Source organism: Cololabis saira, chromosome 2 (genome assembly GCF_033807715.1).
Source record: "Cololabis saira isolate AMF1-May2022 chromosome 2, fColSai1.1, whole genome shotgun sequence".
Lineage (NCBI taxonomy): Eukaryota > Metazoa > Chordata > Actinopteri > Beloniformes > Belonidae > Cololabis > Cololabis saira.
The window spans coordinates 12,813,158-12,829,279 of NC_084588.1; the positions used below are offsets into that span (position 1 = coordinate 12,813,158).

The 16,122-nt window shown below is 40.8% G+C and overlaps 1 protein-coding gene across 10 annotated transcripts in view; it reads right to left on the reverse strand.

Moving 5' to 3' along the window:
• LOC133458284 (C-myc promoter-binding protein-like) overlaps positions 1-16,122 on the reverse strand; it is a 99,853-nt gene that overhangs the window by 53,487 nt on the left and 30,244 nt on the right. For all 10 annotated transcript variants that reach the window (XM_061738037.1, XM_061738092.1, XM_061738074.1 and 7 more), the window contains exons 2-5: positions 14,685-15,015; positions 7,429-7,675; positions 6,428-6,497; positions 4,486-4,655 (exon numbers count right to left, since the gene is read on the reverse strand). In XM_061738037.1, the coding sequence (XP_061594021.1) occupies positions 4,486-4,655; positions 6,428-6,497; positions 7,429-7,675; positions 14,685-14,995 (798 nt within the window). In that variant the 5' untranslated portion in view covers positions 14,996-15,015. The remainder of the gene's footprint in view (positions 1-4,485; positions 4,656-6,427; positions 6,498-7,428; positions 7,676-14,684; positions 15,016-16,122) is intronic.

Here is a 16,122-nt window from a genome sequence, read left to right on the forward strand (position 1 = left end):
CCTCCCTCTTCACCCCATCTCCAACAGAAAGTCCAGCCACTCTACGGTGAAACTCATTCCAGCCGTTTGTATCCAGTCTTATACGCCTCATAAATGACCACCAACAGTTTGTACCTATAAGTGGCCATCAGAACGTTGATCAATCTTGTGGCTCAGATCTCTCCTCACTAAAACAGACAGAGTCCACATTTCTGCAGACGCTGCACCAATCTGCCTGTAAATATCCCGCTCCATTCTTCCCTCGCTTCTCTTCCACTCGAGGCAACATCTCATCATTCCAGCCTTTCCCAACCGAGAATCGTGGTCTCCGAGTTGGAGATGGGGATTCTCAACTCAGCCACAAACATTCAGCTGCAAACCACCCCAGTGCAAGTTGAGGGACACGATGAAGCCAAGAGGACCACATCATCTCCAAAAAACACAAATGTAAAACTGAGGACACCAAAACAGACCCCCTCCACCCCTAGGGTGACTTTAGAAATTCTCTCCATAAGATATTTCAAGACAGCGTATCAGGAGAAATACAAAGGTGCAAATGTGCCATGTTGGAGACATGTGGCTCGACAGTGGCTAACCACTATCACATTTTTTGGGACTGCCCCAAGCTGAAAGTGTTCTGGAGGGGTATCCAGGCTTCAGTAAGCACAGTTTTTAACATTCAGTTTCCTCTGAGTTTTGATGTACTATATCTAGGTCATGTTCATTTTTTGGAATGTAGGCGAGAGATAAAATTGCTGCAAATGCTCTTAGTGGCAAGTAAAGAAGCAATTACCAGGAGATGGTTAACTCCGACCCCACATACTCCAGATGACTGGATTGGTATTACCTTAGAGATGTTTAGGATGGAAAAGCTGACCTTACAATTAAAAACACAACGGGACATATTTTACAAAATTTGGAATAACTGGATCGTATTAATCACCCCCATGAGAGCAGATTTTATTTGATTTCACTGGTACTATTATGTTGTAACTCGTTGATTTAACCTTGGACTGGGTTTTATGATTAATTCCACAACAGCAGCTGCAGGTGACTCCCTGATTTCTGTTCATAGTTCATCTAAACCGGGGGTCGGCAACCCGCGGCTCCAGAGCCGCATGCGGCTCTTTAGCGCCGCCCTAGTGGCTCCTGGAGCTTTTTCAAAAATGTTTGACCATTTTTTTCCTTTTTTTCTTGTTTTTTCCTCTTTTTTTTCCTTTTTTTCTTGTTTTTTTTTTCTACTTCCTTTTTCCTTTCCTTTTTAATCTCGACATTCTGACTTTTTTCTCAAAATTTTGACTTTTTTCTCTACATTTCGACTTTTTTCTCAACATTTCGCCTTTTTTCTCGACATTCTGACTTTTTTGCAAGTGTAAAAAAATCTTCCCTCCCCCAGTTATAACTAATATAGAAACATGCAGCATGTGTTGCCTTCATTCTAAGGCTTATACAACGGCTCCAGACATATTTGTTTTTTGTGTTTTTGGTCCAATATGGCTCTTTCAACATTTTGGGTTGCCAACCTCTGATCTAAACAGTTAAACTAAGTTGTATTGTATTAGAGTCCTATCCAAGTAAATGTGGGAGCCCTAGCCAGCTCTGCTTATTCAAGATGTCTTTCTGATGCGGGCCTAAGGAGGAGGATTCACCTCCCATTGTTGTTTTCCCTCCACAAGTGCTGTGAAACTTTAATTGGCTGTGAAACTGGGCTCTATAAAGCTCAAAGGAGGACAAACCCGCGACTACGACTATACTACTCTTGGACCAGCATACCTTTCAGGACTTAAACAAAACTGGAAGGACACTCATTTTCATTTACATGGATAATGCTGTACCATTTATCTTCTTGTCCTTTCTAAATAAAGAAACAATTATAAAAAAAGAAATTCCCACCATAAAAGGTTATGAACAGAATCACTTGTCGCCAGCAATGCGGACCAAAGTCTCGCTCCACCTTTGTAGGGAATGAATGGCCGGTAGCAACTGACATAGTTTCCCATGCTCCCAGAGGACCCACTCAGACTATCTGAGGGACACCGTCAAATGTCTTTTCAAAGTCCACAGAGTGGATGTAGACCAGTCTGTCCAAAGTGAAAGATTAAGTTGGTTGCCGTCAGTAATCTGAGTCGACATGTGTCACTACATCCTCCACGCTGGAACTCTAACAGGGGGTTCACACAAGGTTACAAGAAAAGTGTGTGTTTGTACACACACTGGTCAGCAGATGACTGTTCGGACGATCACAGAGTCTGCAGGCCGTCACAGTCCTGCTGAGCTTCTCCGAGACCTTGGCCTGCAAAAGACCAGTCAGCACACACACTGTTCTCATCAAATATCAGGTCTGTGTGTTACAGCCGGCTCTCCAACTCACACGCACGCACGGACACACACACTTAACTCAGCAGCGGTTTGGCACCTCTGATGACCTCCAACATTATTCTGCAAAGCCAACACTAGTTATTTGTTTTCCATCACGATTGTATTTCAGCAGTTAATTTACTGATGTGTGTCAACACTGGTCTCTCCCCAAAAGCAGCACGTTTGAAACCCAGAATCAGCAACGCCAAGGAAAGGTTTGTGTTTGGAAATGCAGCATGTGTACACACACACACACACACACACACACACTCACACACACACACACACACACACACACACACACACACACACACACACACACACACACACACACACACACACACACACACACACACACACACACACACACACACACACACACACACACACACACACACACACACACACACACACACACACACACACACACACACACACACTCACACACACACACACACACACACACACACACACACACACACACACACACACACACACACACACACACACACACACACACACACACACGCACACGCACACACACACGTGTGGTGTGTGTGTGTGTCTGAAGCTGCTTTTCCACCTGCACGTGAGTCATACCAGTTCACTCGTGCTGTTAAAACACAGTTAAGTGTATTTCTTCAAGGGATGGGAGTTTTCAGCAAAAACATCATAATTATTGAAGATTAACTTACTTCGACTTCACGAGTAGTTCATAAAGAGCTCTCAGGCTCTGTCTTTGCTGTTTGCTGCATCTTTTATGCTCGTTATCTTTTCAGTCATGTATACCTGCATAAAGCAGCCCACAGCTACGTAGACGCTAGATGAAACAGCTCCACTATCACATTTTCTTTCAGGGAAACACCATCTCAATCGTGACATCTCTTCAAACTGGGAATTAAGTTCATTAACCCTCTGAAACTGGAGTATATTTACAGGAGGAAATGCAAGCCTGAAAATTGCATGTTTCTTCTTGTTTACACTGCTGTTGGAGAGCGTTCGCTGTCGTTCTCGGAGAAAACTAAATGAAAAAGAAAAGTTATCTTTCAAAGTTCAAAACACAATGGTTCTCATTGGTTCTTAAAATTAGAGTAGTGCAACCTCAAATGTACAACAATAAATCAACTTTTACACCGTCATTATTGACCGAACTAAAGCTATGCTAAAATACAGAATAAGAACTTACTACTTCTCTCTGAATGAAGATGTTAACTGTTGTCGTCCTTCAATCTGATGAGGGTTATTCACCCATTTACACACAGTTTGGAGAGTATCATCGTCACAGTGAGATATATCATTCACAAGTGGAATCAGTCCAGGCAATGAATTTCAAGAGTGTTTGTCTTCTGATCAGATGTGCTCTTCCCTGTGATGAAGTGTCCTTGAGAAGGTGCTTAACCCCACACTACCGACCCAACGTGCTCATTATTTGATTGAAGAGAAAATAAACCCACTACATTCTGCATATGCATCTGGTGCATATTTTAAATAAGAGGCACCTCATGAATGTTTTTGTGATGGATGAATGACAAACACATTGTTAAGTGCTTTGTAGAACCGAGATAAGGTTAAAAAGGTGCTCTATAAACTAAACTATGAGTTGAACTAAGATTTTCTCACTCTGTTTCCGTTATTTTGGCTGTTTGTGTCAAAAAAATAATTACAAGGTTTAATATATATTGTGGACAACTGTTGCTCTCAGGTTGCATTTACCTATATTTTAAGAGCTGGTAAGGATCTGGTGAGATTTTCTTTTGTTTTTTATGTCCTACTCAGTATAATATATATTTTGTAAGACTGTAATTCAAAGTTTTTGAATAAACAGTACAAACTATACTGAAGTAAAGTGCTGTTAATGTAAAACTATTTGTACGTTCTTCCTGCAAAAGAAAGGAAAATAAATACTGTGACACTGAACAACTGCAACGAGCTCGACCCACTTTTCCTTCTCTTTGGCAGCGTGTTGTGGTTTCTTGTAGTGAGACAGTCTGCCACAATGGCAGCTGTACAGACGACGGTTACAGGCCGTTGGAGACCCCCAGCAGTCACTGGCAAACACTCTGGGATCTGATGCTGCTGCCAGTGATCTGAATGAGTCCAAAAAGGGATGCGCTAAAGTAGAAAAGTGATCCCGCTTTTTCATCTTACCTTCTCTCCAGAGGCTCCGGTTAGGACAAAGATGGAAAAGACGGGCAGGGAGTATTTGGTGTTTGCAGGCCACGACTCGATCGTGGCCCCCATGGGAAGGCAGAAGAGAGGGACCGACTCTGGCAGGGGGAAAGACTCGTAGTCCTCCTCTGGATATCTGCTGAATAAACCTTGCATGGGAGAGAAAAAAATACATTCATTCAATTCAGTTTCAGAACGATCTATCCCTTTAATTACCAGACAAAGTTAATGTGGATACAAAATTAAATGTCCAATAAATTGTTAAATAACAATCTTAAATGTTTCAGCACACTAAGTCCTGCCGATATAAATGCTGGACTTTGTAAAATGCAATCGGGGAATTGGGGCTTTTTAATTAGACCTGCGGGTAATAAATCATTGTCAGAAACAATAAAGAAAGAGTGAAGTGACTTTATTTAATTGAACTCTAACTACATTACACAAACAACTCCTAAAAAAACTTTGGTGCAGAAAAAAACCTCCATAAAGTCTCTGGCATTATCTATATATATATATATATATATATATATTACAGTCATTATTACTTTGACTGACGTTGAAATGGCGATGAATTGTTCAACTTGTTGCAATTATGCAACTAAACACAAAACTGCTGAATGTTCCAAACCAAACTTGAATTGCAGCTAAAATAAAAATTCTCACAAAACAGAAATGACTCAGGTCAACAGAGTAAATGCTGGTGGAGCTGCTCAAATGACCCTTTAAATGTTTTTGGTCACAAACACCAGCGTGACCTCGCTGTACTTTGTGAATCACTCTCCCAGACTAAGTGGATTCGATGCCTGAAGTGTGTGAGTTTCAGTTTTCGTTTGCAGAAAAAGTGGAAACGCGACTAGTAATAGATCAGACTCTTACTCCTTTTAATTTGGTGTTTAAGTCAAAATGTCAAAAGTAAAACCAACATATTAACCAAAGGGCAAAGTGCTGCAAATACAAAAGCGTTCATTAAAAAAAGGAGGATTTTACATTAACGTATTACACAGGAAATGTAGTTCACATATGTTTAAAGTAAATGTAAAACTTCAAATGTAACTACTACATTATTCACACTAATACATGCTTTGTACTGTACATACATTGCTCTACCTCAAGGTGTGCTCACTCACAATGTTTTATTTTGCTATGAAAACCATTCATCAAAAAAGAAAAGAAGGGAAAAAAGGAAGATAGACTGTCACATTCTTAAAGTTATCTCAAAGACTGATGAGAGCTCGATTTTTCCTGGTCTGAAAAGTTGAAAATAAATCTCATTTCTGTGGACTGACTCATCCAGCGCATCAGTGAGAAACAGATAAAATCAACTCTATTCACGGTCTGCTGAATATTCAAGGCATGTGCAACAAAACATCATCCGTCCAGACCGCCGCTGAACCAAACAGCGGTATCAGAAAAATACTTTCCCCCCAGTCTTTCTGGAACCACCATGTCAAACATATTTCCTGGGAAATAATCCGTTAAACACATAGTAACAAATTAAAAACTTTAACAGGAAAAATAGAGGCATGCGAGGGCTTATCTCATCACCCTGCTTTTGAGGGATCAGCATCCCTCAACAAGCCTGAACCTGCCGGGATGGATGTAAGTGAATGCTTTCGTGCAGAAACTTCCCCCTACAAACATTTCTGCAGCAAACACAGAAACAGCCAAAACATTTAACGCAATAAATATCCATGAAGTCAGACTCATCAAGTTCTGGTTAATAGTTCAGAAGGGAGCCATCAAAAGTTCTGTAAAATCACTCCCACGCTCATTTACACCGTTGAGTTTTTCTCCCCCTCTGAGTCATTAATTATTAGCTGAACTGAAGATGGAGAAGTATTAACAGAAATATTTTATTGTGACATCTCCGAGGTTCACATCCTCGTTTGGACGTGTGTGCATCAGGGTTACGTTGGCTTACCTGCTTTATACGCGATTGTGTTGGTTTTGGCCACAGACTTCTTGTAACACAGGTAGACCGAGGAGCCCCACTGAAAACAAGAGCGAGATGACAAAATAGAGTGTTGACCTGCATCACACATGTGGACCCTCTACGGTCCAAGAAGAAACATCATGTCACAACATTAACGCCACGCTGTTGAAGGACTTCCCATGATGCAATGAGCACCAGCCCTCTCCGTTAGTCTCCATACTCTGGGTTGTCATTATTACAAGTACAATGTTATGTTCTTTGGTACTTTGTGGACTTTTTTTCTCTGGCTCAAACACTTCATGTTTGTGTTAACTGTTTGCCTTGTTTCTCTCTTGTTGACACCCTCACTGATGGCTCTTCCAGTGGCTTCTTCATGTGTAAAGGTTGTCTTTCTTTGCTCCTCGGTGCCGTTTATACGAATAATAGTGTCTTTTCCATCTGATCTGCACTGATATTACATTTGTTTGAATGTATTTGTTGTTTGTACTCCACTAACTTACTACAAAACCTCATTAAACCTTGCTGCAGTAGTGATCAAGGGAGAAAAAAAAGAAAATGGGAAAATCCCTTCGGAGTAATCTTAAGAGGAATGTTTTTACATATTTCCTTCTGGCAACATGACAAGACAACAAGAGCAACAACCTGCCAAGTTTTCTCCAAAAGGAGAACATTTCTGCCTCAGCCGGTAACCAAAATGAATCTGACGTTTTTGAGATACTCACCTCCTCTTAGGCTCCACCTTCTAAATTAGATTCCTCTTTTTCAATAGTTCCTCTCAAGAACTACATCAGCAGAGATGTGAACAATTATACTTTCAAATACAGGGAAACAAGTCCGGCTATTAATGGTGCCACACTATTTATGTAAGTATGCCTCAAGCAAAGTGATTTTGCAGCTGCAGAAAATATTTGGAAGATGCCAATTGTGAGAAGAAGTTTTGTGAACGTGATTAAGCTCCGTGCTCTTCCAGGGTCCAGTGTCATCCTCACCATGCTGCTGTTCAGATTCCTATCCACCTTGCAGAAAGTGTGCGGGGGCGACTCCCCCTTGCTGGGGATAATGATGCAGATGTCGGTGAGGGCCAGAGCGGCGTGTGGCTGGCACTCGGATGCGCGGCGGTAGGTGATGTAGATGCGCTGGGAGGAGTTTCCGCTGATGTTGGCTGGACGACCGGAGGGCGTGGTCTGGACGAGGTGGCAGCCCTGCTTCAGCCGCTCCTTCCACTCAAACAGCACACTGCAGGAGCGGGCAGAACAATCCAAACGGAGTTATAAATGTGATTAATAAGCACAATAATATGACACGTCTGCAGATATGATCTCTTTGAGCCAGTTAGGCGGAGACCTTAAATCGAATCTAAAATGAGGAATTCATCCCAGTTTGCAGTGATTGACAGACATGGACAATCTGCCATATCTGCCCTATTAAAGTAAGATAGTGTGACTAGCAATGAGAGCAACTACATCTGCAAAATCAGTGTTACTTAAGTCCGGATGAAAAATCGAGCCCTAGTTTTGCATTCAGACTCGTAAGTTGGAGAAAGTTGACTGATTTTCATCTCTCCGTGGCTGTGAAGGGGGTCATGCTGACCTGTGAACTAGAGTTAAATCTCACTTTTGTTGTCTTCTTTCAGACTGCTGTTCTTCTGCTGCCACGCAGAGCCGCAGCTGTGATGTTAATATGAGGTTAACTCTGCAACGTTAGCGGAGACAGTTTGTCAGTTGATACTAGCAGGTACCGTCAAGTGGTGGAGTTGGCCTCATAGTTAAGCTGTTCATTTGCAAGTTAATGTAAATCACTGTGATTCCCTTTTAAACAATAAGGCAGCTGAGTTTTAGTCTTTAAACATGTAATCGAGGTTTCTAATTTAGAGAACATGTTTACTGAGACATAATTAAAAGGAGTTTTGAGTACTTTAAATAAGCTGGAATCAGCTGGCTCATTGGATTAAACTCTACACAGACTCGAATACAAATGACTTCAGACCAGACGAGGATTGGAAGTGAGACGACTCGACTACAGCGCTGCCTACGTCACAGCTTCTGTTGGTTTTTTTCTTAGCAAGGTATTCTGAACTGCCAGTGTGAACAGAGAGCAGCTTAGATGTAATGCACAATCTTCTAACTCTGCTCCTTCACCGACAGCAAATTATCAACACAGCGTTACCTGATTTTCTTTGTAACACATGAGAATTTCACTGTTAACCTGCTAGACTGCAGCTCGTGTATTCAGACATCCCAGGAGTCTCGGCGAGCTCAAGCTGCATCCAAACCCAAAACTGACAGCGAGCTCTGCTTGTTGCAAAGTTATCAGCGACTAAAGAGATTGCAGCGTCTGCTGTTTTTGAACAGGGGCTTTGTTGTGGGATGCAGTTCAGATGGCACAAATTCAGCATGTTTACTCCTTCCTGCTCCCTGAAAAATTACCATCTTCTTCTTATTTCAAATAAACCACACTTTTCCCAGTAAATGTTACTGCTATGGAAACGGATCTCGAAGAATCACCGTTTCAAAAAAAAAAAAAGACAATAAGATTGTTTTAGTTTTCCTTTTTTCTCTAATGTTAGACACCTCAGCTTCATGTGCATCACACTGACAGTCATATCCACCCAGTGCAGCTTTAGTTTGGCACACACTACACTCAAATGTGCATAACTGAGGCAGGAAATGTAAAATATCTCTTATTATGCACTCTGTTTTAAGTGAACTCAGCAGGTGTCCTGTGAAAGCTGGAAAGAGGACATATTTTAACATATTATAAGCTTGGAGAATTTGTATCTTCGTCCTGATTCTTGAATGATTTTGCTCTGCTTATTTCATTCTGCTGTTATTTAAAAGAAATTGATTTTTGTTGTTAAAGTGCAGTCCCAGCCACCAGTCTATATCAGAGGTACTACACCTTGTGTTTGTCATACTGAGACCTGGAACCAAACCCTCCCAACAGCCAGTTATATAAGGAGGTCAAAAGGCTTTTGCAACATTTCCAACACTGTCTTTTAGGATTATTCCCTTTCAGTGCAAGAAACTTGAAAAGAACAATATTTTTTTATATGTTGTGCTTTTTTGTCTTCCTTTAAGACTCATAAAAGCAACTGTAATTAAAAACAGAAATGACTGGGCTGATATATGCAGGTCCAAGCTGTGGTGGTGTAAGTTCCCGGCAGTTTAAAGAAAAGTCCTTGTTTAAATGGTTTTTCTTGCCATGATGAGTCAAAGGTCTACGGTAAAACGTACAAAATGAACTCAAAATGTCAAAAACAACATCGGCTGTTTTCTTTGCAGACCGAGCGGCAATTCCTAATCACATGTAGTGCTGGAGTGATGCAATCAATGACGACTTCTGCTCACGCAAACAGAGCTCAGCTTCACGCTGGTCCTCCCAGTTCCAGCGGAGTGTGGTCTCTCTGTGCTATCAGCACACTGAGCCTGCTGATTCTGGGAGAGCAGAGTGGCTGCATCAGTGCCTGATAAGCAGGGCAGTCTGTTGTGTCAGAAGCAACAATGAGCCTCCTTAGCAATGTCACCACCTTCCTCTGCCAGCCGTGGGTGTGTAGGATGAAGTGCTGAATTCACACGCTTTAAAGATGTTGACGAGGAGGAGAGTCGTAGCGGGGGCTTCACTTTCACTTCGCAGCAAAGTCACCATGGGGAACAGCCTCGGGGCAGACACAAACAGCAGCCCTGGGGAACTGCTGCACAGGCTGAGAGAAAAGCACTCTCTAAAGCTAAGCACTTCAGTATTTCTGGATCACTTTTGCATTTGGAAAGCTGACAGCTGAAAAAGAAAAACAGCTTGTAAAAATGCTTTGCTAATAGCAGTGGTAAATCATCTCTGGAAGGACAACTGGAGGACAGTGCAGACCTCGAGAAAGCCAGACACCTGCAGGGAATATCAGGGTGGACTTGTGGACGGGATTCCCAAACACCTTCCCACCTCCGTGTGATTGAATGCTGTCTAACCTGATGTTCATTCATCCCCATTACTGTAAATCCCAACTGAAAACAATGTAGCTTTGGTTGATTTCAGTGAGTGGTCGTACAAAAGGAGTGGGAAGAAAGAAAAGCTGTCGTAATCAGTTACTTCTTGATCCGAATGAGATTATACTAAAATCAAACACATGAGTGGGTTTGTAAATCGGATTATGAATAACAGAAAAAAAAATCTCAATACATATAAACCCCAAAATAATTATATTAAATAAAATCTGACAATTATTACACACCTAAATAGATTTTAATATAATAAAAAGCTCATCTCTAAATACATATACGTTTCACACATGGAAGGCCGACCTCTATAGCTAATTATCTCGTAGAATTATTAGTTCTGATTGTTGTGCTTCCTTTGTGTACTCTACAACCCGCTAGTCCCTCAACTGAAATGCATTTCCTCATGATTAACACAAAGGGGAATCATGCATTTACTATTTGAATGACAGACTAAAGACCTACTGTACATGAGGGAACGAAGTGCAACCTCCTAGAGGAACCTCTTTCCTCACTTCTGAGAGCCAGCCATATTCTATTATTTGACATAGAAACCGTACGTGACGCACAAAAGAGACTCAGTAAGTGGTTTGCCAATAACATTTCTGAAGGCAGCACCCAATCATTTCATCTTGATTCAGTCTGAAAAACAAAACAACATTTCTGCAAGGAGCGATCCATTCTTTGGGACAACTGAATGGATGCATCTGGTCGCACTATAACAGAGAAAAAACATGTATTGGACAGAATTTGTAACGTTCCATCCAGCATGAAGGAACAGAATATAAAAGGCGGGAGAAAAACTGGATTGTTTTAAAATGACAACAGAAACTCAGCTTGCATTGAACCGAATTACTGGCTGGTCTTTAACAAGCGTCTGGAATAGAAAAAATACACTGCTGTCTAAAGTCGAAAGGCTTGTTTTGAATTTGTGGTCTGACGAACTGATAAAACTTGATCCTTTTTATTTGATCTAGTTTTATCACCAACTTAATTACTTACACTTCTGCAACTTATTATCACTTACAGGAGAGGCGATGCGCTTCAAACGTCATTGGTTGGACGTTTGAAGCATGGATATAGCTGACGAATGATTCCGAGTCACAATTGTAGAGTCGGTATAGATGCCCATTATACTTGTGCGTTGTTGTGATTGCGTCACTGTGTAATTATACCACCCTGTGCTAGTTGGCAGTACGGGTTCTTTGTGCAGCACTGTAGTTTTTAACACTGACTTCTCTCTTTGTTCAATTCCTTCAAGCTCCTCAGATGTGAGCTGTGTTCATTGCTCACTACATAGTGTGATTGCCATTTTGTACTGCTATTCAAATGTGCAGTGACAACTGTGGTGCTCTATATGGTGCACTCAATACATAACAAAACTTAGTGTATAATCGATGATCATTACATTATCCAGTGGGGATCCATTGCATTTTATCTCTGGCAGCGATTTCACCATGAACAATGCCAACATCATGCTAGTAGGATCTAATATTTCATTCTGCCGATCAGCTTATCTTTATATCTCCCTATGCAGAAATCCCCTCAGTCATTGCAGCGTGAGTGGGGTCGGTTTTGGATTCAACCATCGTGACTGAAGTGCTCCACTTCAGTCACGATGGTTGAATCGTAAATTGTGTGTGAGCTGTAGCTGATAAATGTTGTCGCTAGAAGTTGTAGCAGCCAGAAAAGTGTAGCAGGAAATACATAATCGAAAGCTGTTGTGGTCCACAGTTACATTTCTGAGATGCAGCACATGAAGCTACAACATAGGGTATGATGCAAGGTGTTGCAAATGAGAATTTGGTTCTCAGTTGGCCCCCCTGGTTAAAAAATAAATTAAATGTATGATGTATAGGCCTCTTTCAACCAAAGCGGTTCCTGGGATAGTTTGGTGATAGTGCCAGACTCTGCACCAGTTGTTTGTTTCTCAACATCTGGCTGCGAGGAAGCACTGACTCGGTGCCAAAAAAGCTGCTACGTTGGTCCCATAACCCTGCTAGGCCAGATCCAAGGACTGCTATATCACGGCAGGGGGCATGATTATTCAACCAACCAAAGCAATGCAACCGCTAAAAGGGCTAAAACATATACAACCGAGAAACTCTGGATGCTTTGCTACTGATTAAACCATGCAATCAAAAATATACGTACGATACAGCAAACACACGACTCGCGAAAGGCTTACTTCTGTCCTGAAACATAAACGCCGTTGATGTTGATGGAAAGTTGCACAAAGTCGATTCTGGGCTCCAAAGATTTTTAGGGCCAAGTCTGCGCATACGAAATTTGTTTTCCATTCTTCTTGTTCTAAGGGATTTTACACATTACACATTTCATGCTTCCACTTGGGTGACGTAGTAAAAGACGTACAGTCCCGGCTCTCCAGCTAGTGGAAAAGCAAGCCAGTTCTTTGTAGAACCTATTTGAAGCTGGGTCTAGCGCCAGCACCAATTTTTAATTGGTTGAAAATCCCTAATAGAAATCATTTGTTTTTTTAATTTCAATGTAATGCTTTTTATTTTAAACCACAAAATGAGCGATAATGGCCTCAGCTGTGCGGCATTGCCGTACCTAAATGCAGAAGCACTGGTGTTGCCAATTATGGCTTATGTTTAATTGTCCTTTTACTTTACGTGTAATCTTTAAATTTAGGTGTTTTTGTATTTAGCAACGTTACTATTTAAAAAAAATGTAAAAATGAAAATATTAGGACAGCTGGACAGGTCTATCATTCCCTATAATGTGCTAACTTGAATTAAACAATTAAACAGAGGAAAGAACAACAAACCCAGGTGGGAGAAGAACCAAAACCTAAATCCATTTTTGATTGAAAAAAAAAAAAAACATTTGGTCCTTTATTAGCCCTGTGGCAATATACTGCCTGGCTGTTGTTCTGAACCAATCAGAAAGGCAGCCAGGAAGCAGGCAGGAAGCTCATTAGGAGGAAAGTATCCTCTTAACTTCTGTCTGTCAGGAACATGATTAAGACAGAGACGTACATGTTGCATCAATATAACATTAATAATGCAACATTGACCAGTGCTTCTGTTCCATGAGAAAAAAATGAAAAGAAGGACAAGAGCAGAGGACATGGGTATAATATCTTCCCTCCAGCAATCCTCTTGGATCTTGGATCAAAGGCAATTGAACTTCTTCCTCTTGGATCTTGAAGACGTTTCAACTTCCATCAAGAGGCTTCATCAGTTCAGACCAGTCCCCCTATAGTGAGTTTGAAACATCTTCCAAACCAAGAAAAGGAAGTCCAGCTGCCTTTGATTCAAGCCTTTGAGGATTACCATGACTCCAGCATGCTCCTTTCAGCAGCATACCTGATGGCTTTTTTGGCTTGCTTGCTAAGAGACAGGACTGTATTTAGAAGATTGATGTGTCATTCAGTCTGGGAAAAAAAGAGTCTGCACTCTAGCAAATAGCAAACAGAGGTTACAAAAATGACTTTTTCCTGATAAATTATGGAGGTAAATTTGTGTCTTAATTATTCAATCAAAAAATATATTTTCAATGAAAAAAAAATGTCACTTCAATCAAAAAAAAAAAGCATCTGCCCACTGTGGGATGTTTGTGTCAAAATGATTCAATCCAGAAAAGAAAATTCACTTCAGAACTTTTTTCACTTCAATCAAAAAATAATAATAATTTCAAATCGAAAAAAAAAGATTTTAATCTAAAAAAAAAAGTGTTCAAATGCAATTTTTTTGGGCCTCAAATATTTTTTTGCGTTCAAACACTTTTTTTCTTTGATTGAAAAAGTTTTTTTATTGAAGTGATTTTTTTTCGTTGAAAATATATTTTTCTTTTTGAAGCAACTTCTTCTTTGATTAAATGATAAAGACACAATGTCCTACCAATAATATGGCCCAAACATAAAAAAACACTACTTCAATCAAAAAAGTTGCCTCAAACAAAAAAACTTCATTTCTATCAAAGAAAACATTTCCAATCAAAGAAAAACAGTGTTCAAATGCATTTTTTGGAGTCTCAAATATTTTTTTGCATTCAAATACTTTTTTTCTTTGATTGAAATAATTTTTTTTTGATTGAAGTGAATTTTCTTTTAATTGAAAATATATTTTTTGATTGAAGCAATCTTTTTTTTGATTGAATAATTAAGACACAAATCTACCTCCTTAATAAATCTGCTGAAACAACACATTGATCTCTCTTTATTTTGTGGCGCTGCCTTATTAAAACCCAAAATTGGCATCCAAATTGAAGATCAATATTCCTCGATTACTCACCCCAAGTCTGTGAGTGGCGGCTTGTCGCGGCCTCGCCTGTAGCACAGGAAGATCTGCGGCACCATGAGGCCACCGTTGTTAAGGTCGGCTGAATGGCCGGTGGGCGTGGCCTCTATGCAGGTGTACCCCGGAGGAACCTCCTCGCCGATGGAGCGGATCACCACCGTCACATCGGTGATGGGGGCTTTCGGCTTGGCCGTCTTGTGACAGACATCATCAAAGTGGATCTCCTGGTCCAAAGGTGTGGATGGGTCTGTTAGACCAGCCACCACAAAGTAGTCGGCTACACGAGGGCCTTTGTCCTCCATCATTTCCCATCCCCGCCAACTGCCTACAGAAGGAAGGAGAATAAGAGACGTGGAGAAACAGGAAGGAAAGGAGAAGCAGGCACGGGAGATTAATTTTTATTGCAGAAAGAGGTGCAATTTATGTGTCCTTGCTATAGAACAAACCAAAAAAAAAAACGGACAGTTATAAATCTTAGTGAAGGGAAGCTAGAAGAAAGGTAAAAATGTGAACCGGCGAGGATATATAATTAGGTCCAGGACAGGGGTTTAAATGTTAGGTGGTTATCAGACTGACTGGCTCAGATGGGGGTTGAATGTCGTGACTCAAGGTTACACGCAGCCCTGAGAGGACAGAGCAGTGGTGGTGTTTGGGGTTTTGAACCTTTCTCTAATTCTGAAGAGTGAAACCACCCAGTTAAAGCCTGGCTGGCTGCACAGACCTGAGTGTGCATTTTGAAAAGGGAGCAGTGGAGTGTTTCCTCCCACTTAAAATTCTGCCTCAATTACAAGCCTGACTAAAATGTGAGCTTAGAGGCCTTGTGACATTATAAAGCACGTTAAAGAGGACGATAAAATGATATTTTTTGTTAATAAATTCTTAAAAGGGCATGTCCTGCATTCACAGCCTCGGTTACAATTTCTGAGGAAGCCCAAGCTTAAAGGTATACTGATATAAGACTGGAGAACAATGCAAGAATAATGACAATACACTTTTTAAAGTCATAAATAGGCCTTTTGTTAAGGGACGCATCAATGACACCCCTCACAATCACTTTCACCCACCTGTTTTGTCACAATAATTTTAAAGCAACATTATCAAAATGAGCCGCTGATGTTATCATTTTCATGTAAATGGCTAATGTCCAACAAAACAAGTAGATTTTCAGAAAGACTCAGCAAACACCTTCCTCACAGACTGAAGACAGAACAAGGATCTTATCATTCCCAGCTTTCATCCTGGTCTGTTCTTGACCACTTGCTGTGTCACGGTCACTTTGCCTATTTCCAGAGCACAGAGGAAGCAGAAGCACTGATGTGGAAGTGTGAGACAAAATAAAAAAATGCATTTGGGTCAAAGACACACCTGAGAAGAAACTTGATGGTGTGAGGAAAAACAATGATTTAACTCAAAAAATGACTTAAGTATGCGA